General features: G+C 42.9%; 1 protein-coding gene across 5 annotated transcripts in view; it reads right to left on the bottom strand.

Annotated features, from left to right (window-relative positions):
- Positions 1-17,639, bottom strand: part of DNAH3 (dynein axonemal heavy chain 3) — a 194,658-nt gene that overhangs the window by 34,317 nt on the left and 142,702 nt on the right. For 4 of the 5 annotated variants that reach the window (XM_067706433.1, XM_067706435.1, XM_067706434.1 and 1 more), the window contains 8 exons: positions 13,195-13,318; positions 12,957-13,113; positions 12,568-12,711; positions 10,715-11,381; positions 9,327-9,492; positions 7,164-7,380; positions 4,770-4,952; positions 663-861 (listed from right to left, as the gene is read on the bottom strand). In XM_067706433.1, coding sequence (XP_067562534.1) covers positions 663-861; positions 4,770-4,952; positions 7,164-7,380; positions 9,327-9,492; positions 10,715-11,381; positions 12,568-12,711; positions 12,957-13,113; positions 13,195-13,318 — 1,857 coding nt within the window. Of the gene's footprint in view, positions 1-662; positions 862-4,769; positions 4,953-7,163; positions 7,381-9,326; positions 9,493-10,714; positions 11,382-12,567; positions 12,712-12,956; positions 13,114-13,194; positions 13,319-17,639 lie in introns of those variants that run through there. The other variant, XM_067706437.1, reaches the window with a different exon arrangement.

Raw genomic sequence — 17,639 nt, 5'->3', positions numbered from 1 at the left:
TCTGACATGGTTAAGAGTCTCTCCCTCCCTCATTCACCTCCCCACCTTTTGTCTTTCTCCCTCCTGATTTCTTTCCCTCCCAACCTCCCTCTCCCTGTTCAGGATCTCTTCGTGTCTATGTGCTTGCATATGAAGGCGTCTAGGTGTCTGGGTCTCTCCCCATTTATTTCTCAGTCTCTATCTCTTTCTCTCCATCTCTCTGTCTCTGTCTCTGTCTCATTCTCTTATCTGTTTTTCTTCTGGGTATCTCTTTCTGTGTCTGTCTCTTTTTCTGTTTCTCCTTTATCTTTCTCTCTCTAGCTCTTTCTGTTTCTCTCTCTTCCTTTCACCCACACACTACTCTGTGTGCTTGCTCTCTATCAGTCCTCTTGTCTCCATGACCTTCATTTTTGTAATGATTTGTAGGCAGGGGCCTTGACTGAGCTTGGCTTCACCCAAAGATGGCTGCATTTTCCTTACTGACTGAGAGGAGAGAGGATGGTGAAGAAACACAAGTGAGCGCACACGCATCCTGGTGCCTTTCTTATTTCCCCCAAGACACCACGATACTGCCTGCAGGCCTGGGGCCGGATGAGCGGGGGTGCTGGCAGCCTTCCTGCCAGGGGAGCACAGCCCGTGCAGGCCGCTGGGTCGGGAGGGGTGCGGGTTTGTGGGGTGGTTACCGCTGCCACTAGGGTCCGGCTTCCTCTCTGGCCTCAGCCCCTTCATCACACAGATGCTCTCCATGACCAGCTTGACAGGACCTGGTGGGTTCTGCATCGACTTCACCAGTGAGATGTCTGCCGGGTTCAGGGTGTCCAGTGCAGCGAGTGCAGCCTCCAGAGCCGGCATTGCCTCTGCCAGATCCCCTTCACATTCGTTCTGCAGGCGGTACAGAGACAGAAGGGGTGAGTGCCTGGCGCCCGGCACACCGGGCGTGAAGCAAGCTCTGCTCCTGGGGGAAGCAGCAGAAGGGAGAAGAGGTGCCTCCCGCCCCAGTGTCCTTCCAGGACACTGCTCCCTCCCGGAGGTTTGCATGGCGAGGGTGGCTCTCACAGGCAGCAGGGAAGCATGCACGCATTTGGGAGCTGTGGTTTGGATGCCTTGGACATTTGAGAATTTACCTGTTTTGCGATCTTAAAAAAATCATGCTTTTGGTTTTTAACGAATTCCCAAGAGATATATGCAGTCAGTGACCTCATACCCATTGATCAAGGATGGGTTGAGAAGATGAAGTAAAGAATGAAGCCTAGGGGTGAGTGACAGATGGGAAGGGGATTAGGGCAAGTCTGGGGAAGAATAAGGCATGGGGGGTGGGAGAATGTCAGAGATGGGGTGAGGGTCTGGGATGCACTGTAGCTCAGAGATGGGGTAGGGGTGGAGCTGGGGACAGGGTGGAGTTTAAGGCAAGACTTTAAGGAGGAGGAATGGGGATAGAGATTAGAGCTGGGTAGTGAGTTCTGGGAAAAGGAGACCGTATATGTTTTGCCCATTATTTCTTTGTTTGAAAGCAAAGCTAACATAATGGAATATTATTCAGCCATAAAAAGAAATGAAGTGACAATTCGTGCAACAACACGGATGAACCTTGAGAACATTATGCTAAGTGAAAGCAGCCAGACAGACACAAAATGCCACCCCCTCTATGATTCCATTCACATGAAATGTGCGTAAAAGGAAAATCCACAGAGGCAGAAGGTAGGTTAGTGGTTGCCAGGGGCTAGGCAGAGGGAGAAATGGCTAGCGACTGCTAATGGGTACAGGTTTCTTTTTGGGTAACGAAAATGTTCTAGAAGTAGATCGTGGTGATTGTTGTGCAACTTTGTGAATATACTAAAACCTCTGAATTGCATGATTTAAAAAGGTGAGTATTAATGGTATGTGAATTATATCTCAATTTTTTTTAAAAAAGGGAAGATTAACATTGTAAGATTTCAGAATTTCATAGATCACAGTTGGCCCTCTGTACCTGTAGATTTGCAACCACGGGTCCAGAGGGCAGACGGCAGGGGCTTGAGCATCTGCGGATTTTGGTATCTGTGGGGTCAGGGGCCGGGGTGGGGTGGGGTGGGGAGGGCTGGACCCAATCCCCTGCAAATACAACTGCATTTAGCAGTTCAATTACCAAATCCTCCTCCAACAACAACAATGAAACGAGGACTCGAGAGGGAAAATGAGTTAGCCAAGGTCACAAAGCTGGTTAGTCAACGAGCCAAGCTCCAATCCTAGGCCCCTGGCTCCCCACTCAGTGAATTTTCTGTTAGTCTCCCAGCGCAGGGACTGATCACACAGCCATGACTGAAGTGAAACTTCAAAAGAGAATGTTAAATGTAGCATGTGCCGAAGTCTATGTCCTGCACGTTTATTGTGATAAGCAAACAAAATAAAGGAGGTTCCACCTTCTTACATACAGGTGTGTGCACATGTGTATATATACACGCGTGTGTATATCATGGATTCTTTATTTTAGGTTTTCTGCTTTTCCTATACATTTATAGCAAGGTTTTATTTGGCTTCCTTATATTAACCCCCACCCCCAGATGAGCCACGTTAGATGTCCCCAGTATCAAAATGGAACGTCCTGCTTTGGATGGTAAGAATGGCTCAGTCCCAGGGGCAACTTAGTTTGCCCCTTCTTCAGCCCTAGGATATGTGCCAGAGTGCAAGACGAGGGGAAGGACCAGAGCTGCCCCCTGCTGCTTCTCATGACCAGCTTCAGAAAGGGTTTGGTGGCCGAGGAGGCTACAGGTATTGGCTCAGCTACATCTTTGGATTCTCAGTAGATTTCAACCATCCCAGGTGCCCCTGGTGTCCTATTATTGATAGTTCTGTGTCACTTTCTTATAATGTGCCAGACAACTAGTGGCCCGGTAGCTCTGCTTCTTTCCTAAGGTTGAGGCCTGGATTCTAGCAAGTTTGTTTGTTAAGTGACTCAAAAGGCCTCTAATTGTAACATTTAGAGTTACAAACTCTAGCAGTGATTCTCAACCCTGACTCTGCATCAGAGTCACTGAGGAGCATTTAGGGCATCCTCATGGTCAGGCTCCACACCCAGAGATTCTGATTCATTCAGTCTGGGTGGGGTCTGGGCATTTGCATTTTTAAAACTCCAAAGCTCTGTTGAGAGATTCCAGTTGATACTCTGGAAACACTGAAAACAAGGCAGGAAGGAACAGACTTCAACGCCCAATAGGGGAATGGCCACTTGAGAGGTGAAGCACCTACTTAAAATGGTCATTAAAATGATTATATGACATTTTGGAAAAACATTTGTGATAAGCTGTTAAGGAAATTAAAAAGCATAAAGCAAATCACAATTATGCTATGATTGCAATACCAGAACTATCCACGTGTATAAACAGGAAGTAGAGGAAAACTTGGAAAATTGGAAAGGTGTTAAAGTTGAGCTCTTAAAAATTCTTTTGTATGTGTTGTGACACCATTTGTTTCTATGATTAAAAAAATTATAATTAAAAATGACTTCTGTGGGGACTTCTCTGGTGATCCAGTTGTTGAGAATCCGCCTTACAATGCAGGGGGTGCAGGTTCAATCCCTGGTCGGGAAGCTAAGATCTCACATGCCGCAGGGTGGGGCAAGTAAGCCCGCACACGCAGCTATTGAGCTCGCCAGCCACAACTAGAGAGAAGCGCGTGAGTCTGTACACTCTGGAGCCCACACGCTGCACAATGAAGACCCCGCGCGTGGGCCACAACTAAGACCTGACACAGGCCCCCCCAAAAAAACACCCCAAAAAATAAAATAAAAATGACCTCTGTGGCTTAGCAGTGCACAGAGCAGTAGGGCTGTTTGAGGCGTGTGAAGCACAGTGCTTGCGGATGAAATGTAATCAACTCTGCAGTACTCCTGACATCATTTATTATCCTTGTTACGGGGGAAAGAAATGATCCATTAGCTTAAAAAGAATCGACCAATGTAAGCAAACCATTTTATTTGGAAGCAAGCTCTTGTTTGAAGAATGGTCAGAAGAAATTTCTAACTGCTAAGTGGAGACACAGGGACAAGCATCTTCAGCTAAGTGCCAAGAGCCTTGGAGTCTGATCCCACCAACTAGCTGTGCGGCTCTGCAAAGTCAATTCACCACTGAACCTCAGTGTTGTTGACTTCTAGATATTGATGGCTGTTATTAGTAAGTCCAAAGTCATTGTGATAATGGAACCGTATACTTGAAAGTGCTTGGGGAAATATATAACATGAACATTAATCAGATTTTCTTCTAATGTCTGAATATAGGTGAAGCCCTTCCCAGGACTGTTCTTCTTTGGTATAAGAATTACCTTCAAATGGGGTCCTCTAGATTCAACAATCTGTCATGTGACAAATATTTACTCCACACCTATGACATGCCAGCCACATCTGAGCAAAAACATGATTGAGGTGAAGGAGATAGCCAGAGGGAACAGCCAGTGCAAGGGCCCTGGGATGGGAACATGCCTTGTGTTTGTTTGGGGGAATAGCTAGGAGGCTGGTGTGGCCAGAAGAGTCAATGAGGGGAAAGTAATAAGAGATAAGGTTAGATCTTGTTGGGGCTTATAGGACCTGACGCTGAGCGAGATGGAGAGTATTTGTAAAACAGTAATGCTTCCTGGAGAGAGCCAGGTGTCATTTACTAGCTGTGTGATGCTGGGAAAGCATCCTTTCAAGCCTCACATCTTTCCTCTGCAAGATGGGCATGACCATGCATATCCTGCAAGACTTTGTTAGGCTCTAGTGAGATAACAGATGAACCCTGAAAATGCGGATTCCCTTTCTTCTCTCTCACAGTTTATACCTTGATTCCTTGAGCAATGGCGGCAGCAGCATTGGCTTCTTCTTCATCGGCTTGCACCAGAAGTTTCTTGGCATCGGCTTCTCGCGTCTCCCCTTCAATTTTCACCATCATCTTAGCGGTCTCCTCAGAGGTCTGAATGAGTTGGGGTTGGAGGGCAGTCAGTTCTACTTGCATGACGGCCACCTAACAAAGAGAGGAAGGTGGGAGGGGTGCAGGGTCAGCTATGTCAATGCCGAAAATGGCATGGCTGGCAAAAGTTGAAACGATTCTCTAACCTATGACACACGCAGAAAATACTAATGATTTTAATGGTACTGGGTACATATTTGTTGGCTGGAGTTTCTCTCTTTGATCTTTCAATATTTCGTTACTGAGTTCATGCTATGTCTTGTAGTTACCAAGCTCTGTGGTAGGCACTATACATATAACAGTAAACAAAAAAATTTTTTAAAGATACAACACTTAAAAAAAGATATTCCTTGGGGCTTCCCTGGTGGCTCAGTGGTTGAGAGTCCGCCTGCTGATGCAGGGGACACAGGTTCGTGCCCTGGTCCGGGAGGATCCCACATGCCGCGGAGCGACTGGGCCCGTGAGCCATGGCCGCTGAGCCTGTGCGTCTGGAGCCTGTGCTCCGCAACGGGAGAGGCCACAGCAGTGAGAGGCCCGCGTACAGCAAAAAAAAAAAAAAAAAAAGAGAGATATTCCTTCTGCATTGAGCCTACACTCTAGTGTTGGGGGCAGCGAAAGACAGAACAAAAGGAAGTTAGGAGGAAAAAAACTCTACATTTTTTAAGGCTGTGAAGGAATCATACATGACTGAGAGAGCTGGGATAGAAGGAACTTTCAAGGCCATTTTTTCCCAACAGTCTGATGCTCTCTAGAAAAGTAGTTTTCTGCCAAGTAGTTTTCTGGCCACTGTTTGAACACTCCTAACGGTGAGGAGCTCACCACCTCTCAGGGGAGCTGGGCCATTTTGCAGGCAGCTGAACACATTAGATTTCCAGATAAGGAGATAGAAATTACCCCCGGGCAGTTTTTCCCCACTGGTCCTGATTCTGCCTTCGAAGGCAGCTCAGATGCTTACCTGAAGAGAGTTTCATGACCTTGAACCCACTGTGCACAGAAAGCCCACATGAGAGAAGAAGCATAGCATGCTGGCCTGATTAGGAACACAGACTCTGCAGTCACGCAGACCTAAGTTTCAGTTTTGGCCTCACAACTTGCACCAGCTACTCATGAAGCTGTGTGATCATGGGCAAGTTGCCTGGCCTCTCTGGGTCCTTGGTCTCTTTGTGCGTAATGTGGTGATAACAGTACCTTCCTCCTATACGGCACCAGGCACGTGGTAGGGCTCACGTAATGTTAACTGGCACCACATTCTCTTTACTGGTCTAGACTGTCTCAGGTCATTTTGCTGCTCAACACAGTTTGCTCACCCTTGTCTGGAGAGACTCCAATTTTCAACATCTCTCTGAAAGCTAAGGACCCTGAACTGGACCCAGCAACTGCAGGAGCAGAGCAACAGAGGCACCCCTGATGTTCTTTCCCACCCCTGTGCTGCATGTTGGTGGGTCTGCTATACTCACTGACAGGTCAACCTACTGCAAACCATTCAGTTACCTGAGTTCTTTTTTTTTTTTTAACGTTTTTATCGGAGTATAAATGCTTTACAATGGTGTGTTACTTTCTGCTTTATAACGAAGTGAATCAGTTAGACATATACATATATCCCTTCCTTAGTTCTTTATTGGTGCTGAAAATCCATGCCTTAGTACGGTTGTGTCAAGTGGCTCAAGCACAAATCAATTACTAATTTATATGCCAGGCATTTTGCTAAGGGTTACACTTGTGTCAGCTCATTTAATCTTCATAATAGCCCTATGAAGTGAAGCCTGTTATTATCACTTCTTTTTATAGAAGAGGAAACTAGGCCCTAAGAGGTGAAATAACATCGTCAAGGTTCTATAGCTGATAAGTTATAAAGCTGGAATTTGAGTCCAGGCCCTGCTCTTAACCACTGTCTTATTCTGCCCAGTTCCCCACGAGAGTATCCAGGGCTGGGGCAGGGGTGAGGTGGGTAAGGCACTTGCCTTGGGCACAAAATTTAAGGGGGCTCCAAAGAACTCAGTATTCAAGATAAATAGTATTTTACTGTAATGTTGTAAAAAGTTAAAATTAGTTCAAAAAGATCCATGATGAACAAAACATCAAAATCTTAAAGATAGACAGGGCTGGGTTTAGGCCAAGCAAGTGAGGTGAGTTCTGCGAGCACAGGGTCAGAGGCTGTCTTTATTTTATTTGGTGCTCTCTTGACTTCTGCACCTGAACAAGTGCTTTACCGCATCCAATCGGTCTTGGACCACTTTGTCCCTGTACTATTTTGGCAGCGCTCACCTGTGAAGCGGCAAATTCAAGTTTCTGCAGGCCTGTCAGGTAGCGGTTCCTCATCATATCCACCTCTTGCCTCTTCCTATTCAGGAGCGTCTTGAAGGTTAGGATCAATTCGAGGTAGGAGGTGGGGGTAACGTAGTTGTGTCTGCGAAGTGTGTTGTAATAATCAAGCGACAGCTTTTTCACACTCTCCTGGAAATATTTGCACATGGAGATGACCCTGCCGAGGACACAAAGGTGGTCAGGCAGGCCCAACGTGCTCCAGAGAGATCCAGTACAGCCTCGGTTCACAGATGTGAGGATGTGAGAAAGCCGCTCGCTATGGCCTACTAGAATCCCAAATTCTGTGAAGCATGTCAACAGAGCCTCGAGAATGATTGGGGAAGTATATATTCTTACTAGAATGATCTTTGATTAGGTAATTTCTATCTTTAATCACTTTTGTGACTCACCAGGGCTTAAGCTGGAGTTCTTAACCTTGGTTAGTCTGGTGAAGACTCTGGACTTTGCAGAATAATGTTTTAAAATGCATAATATAATATATAGAGGGTTACAAAGGAAACCAATTATGTTGAAAGAGTTTTCAAAATATTTTAAAAACCAAATCTATGATATAGTAATATGTGTGATTTTATTTATGCATTAAATCAGGGATCAGCAGATTCTTCCTGGTAAGGACCAGATAGTAAATATTTTAGGCTTTGTGGGACAACTTCCCTGGTGGTCCAGTGGTAAAGAATCCACCTTCTGATGCAGGGGATGTGGGTTTGATCCCCGGTCAGGGAACTAAGATCCCACATGCCGCAGGGCAACTAAGCCCGCACCACAGCTACTGAGCTCACGTGCCTCACCTAGAGAGCCTGTGTGCCGCAAACTACAGAGCCCATGTGCTCTGGAACCGCATGCCAAAACTACAGAGCCCATGCACCCTGGAGCCTGTGCACCACAACTAGAGAGAGAAAACCTGCAGGCCACAACTAGAGAAAAGCCTGTGCGCCACAACAAAGAGCCCGTGCGCTGCAACGAAAGATCCCGCACGCCCCAACCAAGATCCCACGTGCCGCAACTAAGACGTGACGTAGCCAAAAATTAAAAAAAAAAAAAAATTTAGGCCTTGTGAGCCACATGGTCTCAAGAGCAACTATTCAACTCTGCCACTGTAGTGTGCATGGCTGTTTCCCAATAAAACATTATTTACGAAAACAGGCTGTGAACTAGACTTGGTCCACAGATCATCATTTGCCGACTGTGGCATTAAATAGTAAGACTGGACAGCAGATCTAACAACTACCATCATTTTCAAGGAAATGATATATTTGGGGCATCTGTAATGACTGAGTGAGTTATGAAAATAACTGTGATTCCTACTGGTAACAAAGTCACACAATCCTTCTGGGGTTTATTGCCTACATTTGTTGAAAGAAATACAAAGTATCAGTTAGATGTCAGTGAAAACGAAGATGTACTTTTTCCCCACTCACATTCACTGTCCCTCTGAATTCTGTTCATGAGCCTATGGACCCAGGTTAAGGGTCTTCTGACCTAGAGAACAAAGTTCAAAGTTCTTAAAAGCCATGAATATTCTGACTGCTACCTATTCCTTCATTTTCTATTCATTCATTTAATAAGCAGTAATTGAACCTACTATGTACCAGGCACTTGCTAGGCACTAAGGATACAGAAGTATACAAGAAGGTGATATGACCCCTGCCTTCATGGGACACCTAGAGTGGTCAACAGTCTTAACCCTTCTCTTACTGTAGCCAAAATTCAGTGCTTTTTTTTTTCGTTTGTATATCTGTGCTTTATACAAAAAAAAAGTTATTTTCATAACAAAAAATCCTCACAAGAACCAGTTTTCATCCCCTTGGCAGCAATATCACCCCTCTTGAGAATGCATGCTCTAAGACTATTGAAATAGCAATAGTATTATATCCAGGTTCTCATAGCTATGACAACAGTGCATCCTAGGACAATTCTGAACAATGAAATGTTATTCTTTATCAGCAAAGGTGTTTTATTAAATATCTAAATGTGATTTAAAAATATAAGACATTTTTTTTTACATAAAATGATAAGTTTTGAAACAGCAACAAGAATAGAGCCAATATCTAGATTTTCATTTGAAATATTTGGTTGCCGTACTAAAATGCAGCTAACACTTACTCTATCCGAATATTGTCATCGAGCTCCACATCTTCTAGAAATGTGTTGGCTACCAATTCCAGGGCATCTGTGGGCCAAGACTGGAACCAGTCAATTGTGCAGCAATTGATCAGGGAAGGGAACATCCGCAGGTGGTTCCGGAAGGCGTCCCCAATCGGACTCATGGCTAATGAAAAGTAGACTTCGTTAGTTCTCTTTCTTCAAGTCAAGGAGGCTGAAAGGGACAGGCAGGTCTTTCCAAGGATTCTGGTGGGGTAAGGGAGCAGTCATGTTTCCTATTGGCACTCCAGGGTGTGATTGGGAATAGTCAGGATGAGTGCCTGGGAAGCACAGGGGGAATCATGGGATATTTTCAGGACACTGTGATGGGAATTCCGTTTATTACAATACCTTCTGGCTCATCTCCAGTATCCACATTGTCCCTTCCAGATCCTTAGGGTCACATAGCCAGAGTGGTTTGAGCCCTTTGACCCACGTGCTCTGTTTGTCCTGACTCACAGACATAAGGGAGCTGTGGGGCCATGAGCTTGTTTCTGACCCCATCCCCATCCAACCACAGAGGTTGGATTCTATGCTCCAAATTCCCTTCACTGTTTATTTAGACCCAGTGTGGTGGGAGGAAGCATAATGCACAGGTGAAAGTGTGAGGAGGTCAGCGTGGCTAAAAAAGAGAGAAGGGGAAGCTTGGTTGGAGATGAGAGTGGAGAGGATGCAGGGGACAGCCTGGCAGGTTGCCTTATAAGACTATAGGTTAGGAATTTTGGTCTTTATCTGAATAGAAAGCAATTTAGGTGTTTTAATTTGTGTATGTGTGTAAATATACAACGATCACATTTGCAATACATGAAAAAAAAATCCCCATCCTGACTCAGTGGAACATAAAGGTCTGGAATGGACAGAGTAGACATAGAACAGTTAGAAGGCTGTAGAGGTGAGGTCTGGGTGAGATGATAGCGGCTTAGCTAATATGAAGGTGGCAGAGGTAGAGATAAGTGGGTAGATATGCGAGAGAGAAGGCGAAAACTGACAGGACATGGTAATAAGAGAGAAGTATTAAACACGACCCCTAAGTTTCTGGATAGACTGGAGATATTATCGTTCATAGAGAGAAGAACTCCAGGTGCTGTTCTGTGAGGTTGCCGGGTACTGTACTAAAAGGAAGGAGAGGGTTCAGAGGAGAATTCCGAGAACTGAGGAGAGTGGAACAGGTTTAAAACAGTTGTTCAGGACAGTGGAAGTTTCCAAAGGAATTCTAGGCACTGACCCGTGGGCGAGTGAGTGCCTTGGCTGGATCATTCCTGGTACCATGGTAAGAGGAACGGACTTAAGGCACAGGAGATCCTGAAATACCCAGAGGAAAAGGGCAAACTGAATTTGCTTCTTCTTACCAAGGACAATGTGAAGGTTGTTTTTTACTCTCTCAATAAAGAAGTTATACATAGAAAGAGGAGTGGCTTCGATCTTCTCGCCTTCTGTCCTTGCTGCCATTTGCATCTTCTCCACAAGGTCAGCCTTCTCGTCAGCGGGGAAGATGTTGGGCACGTCTCCCGTGTTCAGAAGCACGTTGATGTCCTCAATGAATGACTCGTCCTTGATCTGGTTATCGGTGAGGAGGAACACAGTACTCTTGGAGGCCACACCGACCTGTAGCATGATCTTCTTCAGGTCCTCTCGCCAGTCATTGCCTGAGTAGCTCTTAGTGATCTCGATCTGGCACAGCTCATATGAGTTCATGAATGTGGACAGTTTGCTGGCACTTTGCCGCCCACTGCCCCCAATGCCCACCAGCAGCAAGTGGCCTTTGTTCTGCTTCAGGACCCTGCATATCCTGGAGATGTGCTCGATGGTGAACCTGAACATGACCAAGGACATGGGGGCCTTGCTGATGTTGTTGAACTCTTCCAGGTAATACTCCATGACCACTGTGAGCTGTTTTAAGTCAGTGATCTCATCATAGATTTTTTTGTCACTTTCTGGCTTGAAGAAATCTCCAAAGAAGAGGCTACGGATATTATCATCAACTATCTTTCCAGTGGGTGACAGGTGGACGAGGACCTGTGGGAAAGGTAAGTCTCAACTAGGCATTCAGCCAGTAGCCCCAGCCACCATGGTACTGAGAGATGTAGAGGGAGGGAGCAGGGGATGTATTTGTTTCCTCTGAGCGTTCTTCAAAGTCATGGTTCATCAACATTTTTTTTTCTTTAAACAAAATATGTGGATCTCGTGGTTGTAAAGACTATGATGAAAGGACATTTGAGAAAAGAGTGTGAAAGCAAGGGTCAATCTGTTTGCTAAGTGATTAAAACATTGGTGGTCAGATTGTAAGATCCCAAGAGGAGGTAGTCGAAAGATGGCATCATTTTTAATGTATTTGCTCCTTCACCAAATAGAAGTGCGGGCATTTCCCTGGTCCCCACTCTGTACCTAGAGTAGAAATGTTTTAGATGCCTCTTCTTCCTGATATTAAAAACTGGCAGTGCTTCTGCACTTGGCCCCTGGATGCAACATGAAACACTTGTAATTTTTTCTTTGGAGAAATTGTAGCTTCTTAAGAATAGAGGTAGAACTAGATGATGCAAATACATAGGCTTAAAACTTTACTTATATCAAAATAGAAAAGAGACGGCTTCCCTGGTGGCGCAGCAGTTGAGAGTCTGCCTGCCAATGCAGGCGACACGGGTTCGTGCCCCGGTCCGGGAAGATCCCACATGCCGCAGAGCGGCTGGGCCCATGAGCCATGGCCACTGAGCCTGCGCGTCCGGAGCCTGTGCTCCGCAACGGGAGAGGCCACAACAGTGAGAGGCCTGCGTACCGCAAAAAAAAAAAAAAAAAAAGAATAGAAAAGAGAAAGTATTTACAAATGGGAAACCATGACAATCTTTCACTCGGGCTTTACCAAGGCATCAATCAAACCATGAAAAGTCATGGTGTATTTATTTCTCAACTCAAAAATTAACTGACCTTGCAAATGCATTTTACATTAATCATAAATAATAACATCATATCATAAACCATAAGTTTGAATGTATCCAAACTTATATGTTACCAGGGAAGTGAAGTGAAATTGGGCCAACTATTATATCAGCAAACTGAGTGATTAGTTGGCTCAATATACTGTTTCTTGAGATTCAGAAAGTGGAGCTCTAAGTCTCTAGTAGGAAGACAATCTGAAATCTGAGACTAGCATGATCAAATATTTGGGGCAATTTCTGAGGCCAAATGATCACAGGGTCTGGCTTACCTTTTCCACAGACTGCTTGAAGCAATTGGAGGTGGTTTCCCTCACCGTGTTGAAAAAGACCTGTCTGTCCTCATGATCAATCAGACGGTCATAGAAGACCCGGTACACCTCATGGATCCAAAGCCGGATAAGCTTTTCTACATCCTGAAAATCCAGTTAATTATTTGAATAAATGGCAGGTGGTGACTGAGGTGGTAGTTCTCAAATAGTTTCTAAATCCTGGGGTCGATATGGGGCTTTAATGAGATAATGCTTACAAAATACTTAGCACAATGCTTAGCATAGATTAAATGCTTGATAGAAGTTAGATATTACTCTTATCATTGTATATTCCATGTAGCCAAGGATATCACTGAATGAACTTGATAACAGAAATGATAGCGGCTGACCTGTAGGTGGGTGTGAGGGCAGAGCAATACCCCTTGGATCACCCGTGAGAAGTCCCGCAGGTTAAAGACATAGTGTGACTTGGAGGGAGTTGGCAAGAAATTCTCCATTGCAGCTTTATAAATTGTCATCGTAGCTTGTACCAGCAACTTTCCATACCTTGGGAGGAAGGAGAAGGCAGACCAGTTAAAGAGGGGCCAGAACTGAGGACCCCAGGCCAATAACACAGAAACCTCTTACCTTAAGAACATCACATCAAACCCTTTTCCAAAGTGCCAGTCAGCGATTGAACTGAAAATCTTGGTTAAAATGTCATCCTCAAAGGCATTGATGGAAATGATATTCAGATGGCGAGTGAATCGTCCTGGAAAACATGCACAGGTGTGAGTGTGCATATATTCTCACACTTACCTCCTGGGCCTAGAGATCCTGAGATATAGAAGAGTTTTCCCTCTGCCTTAATGTTCTAGAGCTGTGCTGTCCAATATGGCAGCCTTATGAAAATTAAATAACATTAAAATTTAGTTCCTCAGTCTCACTAGCCACATTTCAACTACTCAAGGATAACATGTGACTAGTGGCTGTTGTATTGCACAGTACAGATATAGAACATCTCCATGATTGCAGAAGTTCTGGTAATAGTGCTAGTCCAGTGCTCAAGGTTGTTAAAAGGTAAAGGCAGGGCTTCCCTGGTGGCGCAGTGGTTGAGAGTCCACCTGCCGATGCAGGGGACGCGAGTTCGTGCCCCGGTCCGGGAAGATCCCACATGCCGCGGAGTGGCTGGGCCCGTGAGCCATGGCCGCTGAGCCTGCGCGTCCGGAGCCTGTGCTCCGCAACGGGAGAGGCCACAACAGTGAGAGGCCCGCGTACCGCAAAAAAAAAAAAAAAAAGGTAAAGGCAATATATGATCATTGTAAAATGATCAAACAATTCAGAAATACTTTTATAGAAAGTATCCCTTACCTCCCACACACAAAATCCATTCTCTCTCCCCTCCCCACTGTTAGTCTGACATTCTTACATCTCTGTATTTGTATCTATATACCCAGTGTTAGATATCTATATATTTATAGTTATACTAGGTATCAGCTTTATTGAGATGTAATTCACATACTATACAATTCATCCATTTAAAGTACACAATTCAATGATTTTTTAGGATTTTAGTTGTGCGACCATTACCACAATCAATAGCAGAACATTTTAATCACCCCAAAAAGAAATCCTTTACCCGCTAGCAGTCACTCCCCATTTCCTTGCAGCCCTTGGCAACTAATAATCTAATTTTTGTCTCTATAGATTTGCCTGCATATCTTCTTTTAAAAGTATTTTTCTATATAAAGTAAAGCACAGATATAGAAAACCACACAAAACAAATGTATAGTTTAGTGAATCATTATAAAGTTAACATCCTTACATCTACCATCCATGTCAAGAAATACAACTTTGCCAGCCCTCCATAGAAGCCCCTCCATATATCTCATCCCAATCACAGACCTCTCCATTTCTCCCTCCAAAAGTTGCCACTATCCTGACTTTTAAAGTAATTGCTATCTTGCATCTTTATTGACCATGTGTTCATTTCTAGATACCAGAGTTTAATCCCGCTAATTAAAAAAAATTGATATGTCTTTTAAGTCTCTTTTAATCTATAGGTTCCCCCCTCCATCCCATTCTTTTATCTTCTGTCTATGGAATAGCTGGACTGTTTGATCTGTAGAAGTTTCCACAGTCAGGATTACATGGTGTAATTTACTTGGTTCCTCTGCCCTTCGTATTTCCCACCAATTTGCAGCTGTACCTAGAGACTTAATCAGATTCAGGTTCCACCTCTTTGGCCACACTATAGGTGGTGGTGTAGTCCTTCATCAGAGGGCACATGATGTTGTCTCTCCCTCTGCAACGTTGGTAGCTACTGATTCTCAATGGCTAGATCCATTAATTCACTGAAGTTTGCCAAATGGTGATATTCTAATTATATAATTTCTTTTTCATTTACTATATAGTTTATTAAAATATTAGGAATATTTATAGAAGGGACACTTCCCCTTCATCTATTTGCTTATACAGTGGTATACTTCATATAAGAAAGTCAAAATAAATGCTTGCTTCTTTCCATTTATTTATCAGTTTTCAAGATAATGAACTGGTGTTTTATCATCCTCTGAAGATGACCAGCTATGATTGTTATTACTGATTCATAGACTTAAATATCTTTTGATAAATTTCAATCCATTTAAATTACTATCATTGTTGAAGCTCAAATTTCCCCATATTTGCCAGTTAGAGCCTCCTTGTGTTGTTAACTGAATGCTTTTGACAGGGCCCTGTAGTCTTTGAAAGCTTTCTCATGATTGGATATATGAAAACATTACAGGCATATATGAAGACGTTACAGATACATCTTGTATATTTCCTGCCCCAGACATGCAATAAGCCATTTCTCCAAGAAGCCTTGTTTATTTTAGTAGGAAACTGGATTTCAAGACCACAGTCTGGGTGCTAAGAATTCTTATTGTTAATGAGTTGGTTATTACTTTTTAGACCTAGAACATGAGTTAGTACTGATATTTCAAATTTAGGACTCCAGAGCTTTTTCTTAACTTCTTCTATAGTACGTCTTGATTTCCTTTTCTCCACACTGAGTCCTGGTTCTCAAGCACACAAGGGACAGTAGAAACAGAAAATACTATAGTTACTCATTCATATAATCCTACTTTTTACATACAACGCACTCAGAATAAGAATAGACTACCACCACCAATTACAGTAACAGAAGAGTTTAAAACTTCTTGTATGTGCTATCCTCATCCCCCTCCATTTTCAACTGTTTAATATCTACATCATCAAATCATATAGGCTTTATATGTTACAATCCATCCCATGTAGTCTTAGTTCAACAAATAACCACATTAAGTAATGCTCACTACCAGTTGTTATATTGATCTCTTTATAGCTATTTTGATCATGTGAAACCCATTTTCTAACAGATTCCTGAGAAAGGGCTTAAGGAAATAAGTCTCCGAGTTCTTGCATGTTGATAATAGTTTTTATTTTATACTTGAAGGTCAGCTTTGCTGGCAACAAAAGCCTTGACTCTCATTGTGTTCCCTCAAGTATCATAAATATGTTATTCCATTTTCTCTAGCATAAAGATTGCAGTTGAAAATTCTTAAGATGATCTAGTTTTCTTTTTCTTTAAAGTCCAGTGATTTTACTAGTCTTGGTAATGATCATTTTTGAGTCTGTATTCTTAGGTACACAATGTACCTTTTCAACATGTAATTTTCAAAAATACTTTTTTGGGGGGCGCATTTTATTGGATTATAGCTTTTATTATTAGTTCTGTTTTCTTCTTTGAAGAAACTTCAGTTTTCTTCTTTAGACACTCCTGTTAGTTGTATGTTGGATTTCCTCTACCTAACTTTAATATTTGTTACTTTCTCTCAAACCTTTTAGTTCCTTTCTTCATTTCTAGAAAAAAATTTTATTGTGATAAAATATACATAACATAAAATTTACCATTTTTTAAGTGTACAGTTTAGTGGCATCAAGCACATTCACATTGTTGTGTGAACATCACCACCACCTATCTCCAGAATCTTTTCATCTTCTGCAACTGAAACTCATGAAGCCCTAACTTCCCATTTCCCTCTCCTTAGCCTCTGGTAACAACCATTTTACTTTTTGTCTCTGTGAACCTGAGTACCTCATATAAGTGGAATCATATAATATTTGTCCTTTTGTAACTGGCTTATTTCACTAACATAATGTCTTTAAGGTTCATCGATGCTGTAGTATGTCTTTATTTTTTTTTCTGATGAAAAAATTCCTTCTAATTTTTTATTTCTTAAGGCATTACTGATTGTATTTATTCTATTTTTGCTCCTTTTAGTTTTGGCTTCATTTCTAAGGTAACTTTTTTTCCCTAATTCTTGAGTTCCATCATTCAATTTCTAAGTTTTTCTAATTCTGATTTATGTCATTCTTTCCTGCCTTGTATTATCTCATCAGTGTCTTTCAGATTATTTTGAAGTAATAGATTAAAGTTTTTAAAGTATGTCTTTCTGTTGTGCTTTTGAAGTAGGGGTGTTTTTCTCTACTCTCTTCCTTCCTACATTAATTTTTATGAAACATGACCTCAATACTTTTCTTTGCTCATTTTTATATATGCAATTAGAGAAGGCTTGACTCAGATGCCTTTTCTAACTCCACAAAGTTTCCTTTTCTGTTGATTTCTTAAGTGTTCAAAAATATAGTGACTTGCTTTCTGAACTTTCCTGCCTCTGTTCTTCTCTCTCACTCTCATTTTGACCTTCTCTTTCCTTTGTTTCTAGTAATCTTAACTTGCTCAATTCTGATTCAACTCCAGTTTCTCTTCAGTGTAGGGTCTCACCTTGTATGGGAGACCTGGGTTGTTAGTTTAGAGAAATCACAACCGGCTATAATGCTCTAGTCCCTCAGAGCTCACTGCACATTCATTGTGCTTACTTGTTATTTGAGAAGGTAAAAGTCCTGCCAACTTCAGCTCCTGTTCTCAGATTGGCTGCCATGCTTATCAGTGAATACCTGTTTGCTACTTTGGGGTTCAACCATTCTCAGGTCTGTTAGATGTCTCAATACTTCCCTCTGCTTTCTCCCGCACAGAGGCAGATAACATGTGGGTCTTGTAGCTGCCAGTGGTT

The sequence above is a fragment of the Pseudorca crassidens genome, chromosome 15 (assembly GCF_039906515.1).
Source record: "Pseudorca crassidens isolate mPseCra1 chromosome 15, mPseCra1.hap1, whole genome shotgun sequence".
Classification (NCBI taxonomy): Eukaryota; Metazoa; Chordata; class Mammalia; order Artiodactyla; family Delphinidae; genus Pseudorca; species Pseudorca crassidens.
The sequence above is the reverse complement of the archived record's forward strand: the minus strand, read 5'-3'. Positions and strand labels throughout refer to the sequence as shown.